This window comes from Enhydra lutris, unplaced genomic scaffold (assembly GCF_002288905.1).
Source record: "Enhydra lutris kenyoni isolate GAN:26980312 unplaced genomic scaffold, ASM228890v2 scaffoldscaffold145, whole genome shotgun sequence".
NCBI lineage: Eukaryota > Metazoa > Chordata > Mammalia > Carnivora > Mustelidae > Enhydra > Enhydra lutris.
The window spans coordinates 53,233-63,193 of record NW_019154229.1 but is presented as its reverse complement, the minus strand read 5'-3'; the positions used below and the strand labels follow the sequence as shown (position 1 = coordinate 63,193).

Genomic DNA, 9,961 nt, shown 5'->3' with positions numbered 1-9,961 from the left:
ACTGGGTGGTGGGTGGTTCCGTCTGCTCCCTCTTTCTTTCTTTACTATTGTCTTGGGGGGTCTTTGTGCACCACACCTCTGGCTTCCGTATCGAGGTGTTTGGGGGCCAGTTCCTCAGGTGGAAGTTTTGCAAGTTGGGACACTAGAAGTTGGGTCCAAACCCTTTGCTCTTCAGAGAGAAACTGGGAGTTACAAGATCCCTTCCAATGGTATACTGTTCTGTTGGAGGTGGACTTTATGGCAAGAATGTGCCCCAGCATTGTGCATGTGATCAATGTGGCTATGACCTCTTTAAGCCAATATGTAGGAGTCCCTCGGCTAGTTTCTGGATGTCTCACAGTGGGAGTTGTCCCATGTGTAGCTGTAGGTTCCATGTGTCCATAGGAGGAGGTGAATGCAGAAGCCTCCTGGAACACCGACCGTGAACCAGAACTTCTTTTTCTTTGGATTCCTATGGAAGATGTTTGGATCACAGATTTTAAGTGTTTCCTCATTTTTTGTTTTAGCCTCATTGACACACAGGGCTGTACTATTTCATCTACACAACATAGTGATTCAACAAGTTTATACATTATTCTATGGCCACATCTGTCACCATACAGTACTATTACAATATCACTGACTCGATTCCTTATGCTTTAAAAATATTAAATAAATAAATAAATAGATAGGTAAATAAATAAATATTTCTTCTTTCTGAACTTTTATTTTTCTGGATAGCTGGTTGTCCGACCTTGACTAACCCAATAATGGTGCAATGTAGGCTATCACTGTTTTCTCATGATTCCGTATTTTGTATTTCTACCACCACTTTTTTCTACCAAAAAGCTTTTTAATCCCGATGAAGTCCCAATAGTTCATTTTTTGCCGTTGTTTCCCTGGCCTTTGGAGACACATCTAGCAAGAAGTTGCTGTGGCCGAGGTCACAGAGGTTGCTTCCTGTGTTCTCCTCTACGATTTTGATGGGTTCCTGCCTCACATTGAAGTCATTCACCCATTTTTGAGTCTATTTTTGTGTACAGTCTAGAAAGTGGCCCAGTTTCATTCTTCTGCAAGAAGAGGTCCTATTTTCCCAACACCATTTGTTGAAGAGATTTTCTCTTTTTCCATTGGGTATTCTTTCTTGCTTTGTTGAAGATTACTTGATCATAGAGTTGAGGGGCATTTCTGTTTTCTCTATTCTGTTCCATGGGTATCTGTGTCTGTTTTTGTGCCAGTACCATACTGTCTTGATGATGACAGCTTTGTAATAGAACTTGAAGTCTGGAATTGTGATGCTGCCAGCCTTGCTTTTCTTTTACAGCATTCCTTGGGCTATTGGGGGTCTTTTCTGGTTCTATATAAAATTTATGATTATTTTTTCCAGAGGAAGATACAAATCAGCAGGGTGTGAGTGAGGAGGTCCTAGCTTATAAGTCTCTGTGGTCCTTCCATTTGTATAAGGAAGGTGGGAAGAGGAGAGGGAAGGTTCTCAGTGCTTTTGTGAGGTGTGTGTACATCTGGTCCAGGGCATTATTTATGGGTCTCTGTCCAAACAGGCTTAATTCAATCCCATTAGCAAAGAAAGCCTTATGGGGCAGTGCAGAAAGTAACTTTGTTATAAGAATGACCTAAGTGGGGGCTGGGCATATGGGTGGTTCAGTCAGTTAAGTGTTCACTTTCAGCTCAGGTCATGATCCCAGGGTCCTAGGATGAAGCCTCATGTCTGGCTCTATGCTCAGCGGGGAACCTGCTTCTCCCTCTGCCTGCTGCTCTGTTTACTAGTGCTCTATCTCTGACAGAAAAATAAATAAAAATCTTAAACAAACAAGCAAAAACAAAACAAAACAAAAAAGAGTAATGCTCTGGAGGAATGGCATCACACCTGCACCTTTCCCTTCACAACCTAGGCTGCCCCCAAAACTGAGACTACTGAGAACAGACTCATTCTCCAGAACCTGTTCCTCCTCTTCCCTCTGAAAGCCAAGCATCTTCGACAGTCAGCCAAGCCCAGACACCACAGAGGGCCACAGTGAGGTCTCACAGACTCAGAAGCAGAGCCCATGACATTCAGGGTATCCAAGGGAGCACAGCTGGGCCCAAGCTGGAGTTATTGCTGTTGTTTCTAACACTGTGGATGGGTGGCTGCCCTCTGCTGGCAGCAGTAATGGGCTGCACCTTTGGCCTACAGGCCACTGATGGTGCGACAGTTAAGAGTTCCCACCCACAGGTACCCACTGGACAGGGTGTCTGCCTAAGAGTCTCACCATATCCCTCGGCCACTACCCCCCAGCAATAAATAGATAGTTAAAATATTTTTTAAAATATGAGAGAATTACCTTTGTGAGAATGAGTATGCCTGGGAGAAATGGAGAAGAGAGAGAAGGGAGGTAGGAAAGGAGCTGGTGCAGAAATGAATGTCCAGGACACTGCCCAGGAAGGTTGGGAAACAGGGCCCATGGAAGGAAAATGCTAGAGGGACACTACCTTCCATGTGGGAGATTCTGAATAGGAGAGCTCAAAGGTTTCATTCTGGGAAGGTTCAGAGTGGTAGGGTGATGGAGGTTTAAGAAAAGAGAATGAGGAAATAAAAGGGAAATGTCCCAGAGTCCAAGAGGAGCAGGAAGGGAGAACTGAACTGGAGGGTGTAAAGTTCATGGCCCTTTGTCAGAGGCTAAAGACAGACCTTCCTGTTTCACTCCTTCCGGTGGGACCCTGGGAAACATGCAGCTTCCTGGGGCACAAAACCTCCTGGCACCATCCCTAAGACATCTTCACAGCATTTGTCTTCACTAACCTCCCATAAAAAGGGATGCAGGAGGGATGCCTGGGTGGCTCAGTTGGTTAAGTGGCTGCCTTCAGCTCAGGTCATGATCCCAGCATCCTGGGATGGAGTCCTGCATTGGGCTCCCTGCTCAGAAGGGAGCCTGCTTCTCCCTCTGCCTCCTTCTTCCCCTCTTGTGCACCCTCTCTGTCTGGCAAATTAATAAATAAAATCTTTTTTTTTAAAGGGGTGGGGAATGCAGGAAAAGCCAGCTCCCTTCATTTTATGCTGGGCCTTACAAATCCTGCAAGGAGTAAGTCAGGAGAAGTGACTTCTCAGACTTCCCACATGTTCAGGGCTGAGAGGGGAGGAAACAGCTGGCACAGCAAAGCCTCCCTGACCTGTGGCCCTGGGGAGCAGGTTTGTGTTCGAGGCTGAAGCACTGTGGGCAGAAACCTATCATACTACAGGCAGTAATACTTTCCCACATCTTCCACCTGGAGGTTGCTGATGGTGAGGGTGCAGTCTGTCCCAGACCCACTGCCGCTGAACCGGTCTGGGATGCCCGTGTCCCTGTTGGATGCACCATAGATGAGGCGCCTGGGAGCCTGCCCAGGTTTCTGCTGGTACCAGGCTACATAGTTGCTAACACTCTGACTGGCTCTGCAGTTCATGGTGACCCTTGACCTGGAGACACAGCCAGGGAGCCTGGAGACTGAGTCATTGTGATGTCCCCATGGGCACCTGCAATCAGAAAAATGGTGATACAGACACACTTTATCCCAGTCACACTGAAATATGTCATTGCAAACGTGCTTCCTAATGGTACCACAAGTCAGTACATCATTGGGTCTATTTTGGAAATAACCAGTGATTCTCATTATGTATCTTAAAAAGTTGTTTAAAATGACACTACTCCAGAGGGATTATGGCACTTTTCAGCTTCTCACCTGAGACCCACAGCAACAAGCAGAGGAGGACCTGCCTCTGTGATGCCATCTTGCTGCCCCTGCCTGCCCGACGCAGCTCAGCTCAGTAACAAAGGCCCCTTTTATATAGCCTGAGCCTCTGGCCTGGGCCTGCAGAGGCTTATGCAAAGCAGTCAGGGGGAACAGAAGCAAATCTCATAAGCAGTGGGTTGTGAAAGTACCCAGTGGAAATGTAAGGAGCCAAAAATAACTCCAAAATGGAGTTGTATGACAGGAACACACAAATGTCAATTTAGAAGCTCTGAGAACAACTTACAATTTCTAAAATGACAAACTGCTACAAGATCAAATGAAGAGCTTCCATTTTCTATTTAAAAATATCTTTAAATGGGTTCAGTTTCCAGAAATGGTGAGCTTGGCTCTTCATTTCAATAACCAAGGTAAATAACAAAACATGCTGGGAAACAAATAATGGGAGGCAGGGAGAGCAAAAGAATTGGAAGGCACAAAAAGAAAGTGGAGAACTTTGGGCCCAACTTTTTATAAAAACTCTGACTGGAAAAAGCAAGCTCTGAAGCCATTTTTCTCCTGCAGATGGGTAAGGATGCAGCAAACACCTGACCTCAGGTCCTGGGCTGTGCAAGATCCAGAGAGATGAGTGATGGAAGACAGGCCCAGAAATTCCTCACGCGGGGAGACATGTGGGACCATCACTGGACCTAGGAGAAGTCTGAATCTTCAATTTTAGTTATTCTATCTTTTCAACTCAGTATTTCTGTTGTGCTGAATTAACCAATGAATGAAATTTAGGTGCCTCAAGTAAATTCAGTTCCCTCCAGGGGTTTGAGAAGTCAGTGCAGTGTGGCTTGGGTATCATATAAACTTCCTGCACCTGTTCCTCATCCTGCTGTTCCTTCTTAAACAGAGGGAAGGGGGCAGGTGTGGGGTTCCCTTAAGACAATGAGCATGCAGTCCCGATGAGGAGGGCAGAGGCTGTGGAGGTTTTGGACGCACTGCAAGTCCAACCACAACACTTCTGCCATATTTCCTCTGAGTGGGGCAGATGCCTGAGGCTTCCTCTGTTAGGTGGCACCCTGGCTGTTCGATGGGTCTGCATGGCCAATGCACCGCTTCGTGACATGAGCCATTTCCTAAATCCAGGCAGAGCCTGTATCAAGTAGACCCTGCCTTGGGATCCACACCTCACCCTCACAAAGGGTCAATTCTCCCATCACTCCGCTCCTGAATTTGCTCTAGATGATGGTTAACTTTTTGTGTCCATGGAAGTAGGCTCGGGCGCCTAGTGGGATGGTCAATGACAGTTTATATGTTGATGCCAAGGTATTTTTTAGTGTGATTAACATTTACATCAGGAGCCCTTATCTCCCATGCTCACAAAAGATTCACCACAGCCCTATTTTGGCTCAAAAAGGAAAGAAAACTTTATTATTATTATAGAAAAACTAATAGAAACAGAAGAGGAAAGGAATATGCACGTACAGGAAGGGAATAGTAGGCGAGAAATGAGAATAAGGCCACTTCACCTCCTATCGGGTACTTACAACACCCCACGTCACCAGCTGGAGAAACCCCGTGGAGACAACCAGGTTGGAGTCCCGACTGAGAGGCCTGGGCAGAGTGTTCTCCCCTCAGGGGACACTTCCAGTGGAATCCCCACAAGGGCCATATTTATAGGGCAAATAACAGGGTTTGAAATGAAACATTTGTTCACCTACATGCAGTTTGGAACAGGCTGCATTTCACATTTTCATGAGTCTATATTTTCAAGTAGCCCAAGCTATGTGCATCTGCCTCCCCTCCTGGATCCCATTCTGGGGGGCCAGCCCTGCCCGGAGCAAGAGGAGACAAGGTTGTAGCTCTTGGCATCCAGAACAGAAAGGCTGTATCTGGAGGCTGAAATCCCTGATGAATATAGATGCAAAAATCCTCCACCAAATATTAGCAAACCAAATTCAACAATACATTAAAAGGATCATATGCCATGATCAAGTAGGATTTATTCTTGAGATACAAGGATCATTCAATATCTATAAATCAATCAGCATTAATGTCACATTGACAAACTTAAGGGTAAAAATCATAGGATTGTCTCAACAGATGCAGAAAAAGTATTTGATAAAATTCAGTATCTATTTATCAAAAATAAATAAATAAATAAACCCAAGAAATATCAAAGATTATAAAGGATATGGAGAAAGAGGATATGGAGTGGATAATTTCTTGCCTCTGATCTTTTCTCCTTTATCCTTACACTCTCTTCCTTCCAGACCTTTCCTAGCCAGCCACCCCATAGACCATCTGTGTCCTTACTTCAGGTCACTTCCCCAGCCACATTCAGTCAATGACCATTTGTGCTCTTCGAGCGTCTACTAAAAAAAGCATCTTATTTCATTACAGAATGGTATGGGAGCTGTTCAGTTTAACTTTCATCAACATATGATTTGAACCATGGCTGATCCTGGAGTCCTTTCTCTCTATTTCCTGGTGGGGAGGCCCTGTGTTTTTAATGAGTTGTGGTAAGAAACAAAGACAGGAGAGCTATTACAATGCAGTAAGAAGTTTTTATTATATGCATAGTCCCCTGGGAACAGAACACACAGCATGCCCCATGGCAACACAGGCAGTACCGAGGTGAGATGCACAGGCAGAGAGAAGTACTGCTGGCCTGTATTTTTTACTGTGTATTTCATGAGAAGCAATGGAGAAGCAAAGCCAACAAGCTACTTAGATATAAGATTGGAGAGTTTGAAAATTTCAGCAGGCTGCAGACTATAGGTGTGCCCCTTGTCCTCTGGTACCCAGGGGATTTGGGTAGAGGGAAATGTCACAGATTGCACCTCTCATTGAATGGAAAAGAGTAGGATTTGGACTCAGGATTGTGTGGCTTGCATATCAAACGTATGCCCTTGTGCAAGTCTTTTACCGCCTCTGGGAATTAGATAATTTTATGAGAAGAGGTCCCTTCTTGGCTGGGGCAGCAAGAATGCAGAAATAAGAAAATGGATTAAGGGGGTGCCTGGGTAGCTCAGTGGGTTAAAGCCTCTGCCTTCGGCTCAGGTCATGATCCCTGGGTCCTGGGATCAAGCCCCGCATCGGGCTCTCTGCTCAGAGGAGAGCCTGCTTCCTCCTCTTTCTCTCTCTCTCTCTCTCTCTGCCTGCCTGTCTGCCTACCTGTGACCTCTGTCAAATAAATAAATAAAATCTTTAAAAGAAAAAAAAGAAAGAAAATAGATTAAATATAAAGCCTCATGAGGCTGAAAATAAGCTCATGCAGGGGTGTTTGGGCAAGAGTGGTGAGTATGTGGTGATCTGAAACTCTTGTCCCATAAATTGTGTGCCTGCTGAATCTGCTTGGGTTCAAGAATAAAGAAAATACTATCTCCTTTCTGAGATTGTCTGCTGCTGGGCTCCACCCAATCTGGTGTGTCTGACATTTCTGGTTTAGGACAAACAGCTCTGTCACACAGTTAATTGATGTTCCATGGACAGGTCTACTAGGGCCTGTGCTATGCTGGGAACTACTCATTGGACAGTGAATAGGGCGTTTGTGAGAAGGGCCAAGTCTTGATGAAGAACCGAGAAGTCTGTGCTATCTACGAGTCTTCATCTGGGCTTGCCAGAGTATCCACAACGTCCTTCCTGGACACAGATGCATGTACCACCAAATGATAAGAGAGGTCATAGGGCCCACATGATAGGGCCACTTATATCAAGACCTAAGCCTGATACAGAGTCCCTCCTGACTCTGAGTCCACTCTACACTGGTGACTTCAAAATTAGCTGATAAACAGAATGGTGTAGCTTATCCAAGTGTGGAATGTGTTGTCTCAACACTCAACACTTGACACTCAACAAGATACTGTGCTTCAACCTCAGTAGTTGGAGGTACAAGATACAAGCACTTGTCCTTTACCTTGGAGAATATGTGCCTGCGTTCCTCAGATATCTGGACCCTGACATAGCCACCAGGTGGGGGGCCACATGAATTTTTGTACGGTTTGCATCCTACTGTTGGAGCACATGTATTTTTGCAAGTTAGCGAAGTCCTCACCATTTCTTGCTCATCGTGTGCAATTAACAGGATGCAATTGATAGAGTATGGCCTGGCGGGATGCTCTGGGGGATGTTTATACAACAAACGCACCGTAGCAGGGAGCAGGGAGTCAATGGAACCCTGGGCCAAGATTGAGGATGTGACCTGCTCTTCACTGCTGTGAAAGCGAAGTCAACAGAGGACTGCTTTACATTATATGCCATGCCCCCTGCTCCTTGGGGAGCAGCATGGCCCAGCTGCTTGGGGCCCACCAACTTGGCCCAGCATGGGGTAAGTACTTTCAAAACCTCCACATAGCCAGAAGAGGGAGATAACATACCCAGAGGAGAATGGGGCCCTGTGGGGGGATTCTTTTGACAAACTTAATTTTTGAGTACTTAAGCAATAGGAATGCCCCATAATTTGTGTATCTACTTCCTTTTAGATTTGAAGTGTTTCTGCCTCTCAGAGTCTTATACCAGAGTCTCTGGGTGTGTGGCATGAACACACTGGACCCATTGAAAGCAGCAAGATGATGACTCCATCACAGTTCTTGGCCTTCTGCTCCTCTGGGTTCCAGATGAGAATATTTGAACAAGACAGCTTAAAGTGGGGGTATGATTTTCCATCCTGATTTTCTTTCTTCATTGGGAATCTTTCCACAGATGAATTTGGCTTATTTTAAAAATAAGTAGTATTCTCTGTCCTACCTAACTAGATACTGGTGACTTCCATGTACATATCCTGAGACTCTGCTGATGTTTCCTGTGTGGTTTCAGCCTCCCATGGAGAGATTGTGCTGAGCCAGTCTCCTGCTGTCCTGTCCATGGCTCCAAAAGAAGGAGTCACCATCACCTGCCAGGCCAGTCAGAACATTAACAAGTGGCTAGCCTGGTATCAACAGGAGCCAGGGAGAGCTCCTAAGCTCCTGATCTATGAAGCATCCAAGCTGGAAACTGGGGTCCCATCATGGTTCAGGGGCAGTGGGTCAGACAGACTTCACTTTACCATCAGCAGCCTGGAGCCTGAAGATACTGGGACCTACTACTGACTGAAGTCTAACAGCTACCCACCCACAGTGTTACAGGTCAGAGCATAAACCACCAGAGATGCAGATGTGAGGGGCTGCTCAGACAGTTTCTCAGGACAGTCACAATTTGGAAGTCATGGGGGCTTTGGGAGAAGGGCAAGGAGGCTCCTTGGCCCCCTGACTGACTCCCATTCCACCAGATCATTACAACTGAGGAGTGTGGGTGATGGCATCCTCTGGGGTTTACACAGCAAAAGAGAAGCCACTCTAGGTATTCCAAGCAGGGATTGCTTCCTAAAAGGAAGTAATGTTTAAACATCACTCTTTCAAAGCACTGGGGATATAATAAGGGAAGCAAACACTAGAAACAGTGACTCCTTGATGATCCCACATAAGTCAGAGAATTTATACCATTGGAGATCCAGGCTGCCTAACCACGTGGTCCTCAGGCCTATCTAGGATGGCCAGGGATGGAGGGGCTGATGCTCTAGCCACTGCAGCCCCTCCCCAGGTGATTCTCTGTCCCTCACTTACCACTTACCTTCCTGCAGGTGCTGATGGAAGGCACTGAATCCTCCTCATCTAACCTCAGTTCTAGGGTAAGGTGCCTCCTGAGCAACTCCATAGGGCACCACAGAGGAAAGAAGGCTCTGTGAAATGTGCTTCCAGAAGTGATGGTGGTGACGGGGATTTGACAGAAGACAGCCTGGGATGGTCACTATTTTTACATCTCTCAGAAGTTGGCCAGTTAGGGGAATGCCCCAGAACATGTTTGAATATGCTTCTAGCTACCATCATTAGGTCAAAACAAGGAGATTTTGTTAAGTGACTGAGGGAACAGAAGAATGAGGTACTTGTGTCATGTATATAGAAATAACTAGACAATGAAGGACTTTCGTGATTTAAAAAAAAAAAAACTAAATGTGGAAGAAACATTTTTTTCTTACTATAAAAATATCTTGTTTCTTAAAATCCTCTATAAGCCAGGGCATCATCAACAACCCTGAAAGCTTGTGGCAAATGTGAAATAGCTGTCTCCACCTGATACCTACTCACAAGGCTCTCCATTTTAACAAGATAGCAGGAGCTGTGTAAGGTTTAGATGCTCTGTTGTAGAGCACTATTACTTTCCCTAAAGTAGCCTTTCTTTAATTTTCTATTTTCACTTAACACATTTCAATTGAAAGCCATCTGTTGAATTAAAG

General features: G+C 45.5%; 1 pseudogene and 1 gene segment (V, D, J or C); one reads left to right on the top strand and one right to left on the bottom strand.

Moving 5' to 3' along the window:
• Positions 1–3,191: 3,191 nt before the first annotated feature.
• LOC111140012 lies at positions 3,192–3,759 on the bottom strand (annotated as a pseudogene).
• Positions 3,760–7,974: 4,215 nt separating this feature from the next.
• Positions 7,975–8,777, top strand: LOC111140018. The segment is given in 2 exon segments: positions 7,975–8,017; positions 8,506–8,777. Coding segments are annotated over 2 exon segments (315 nt in total).
• Positions 8,778–9,961: the final 1,184 nt, after the last annotated feature.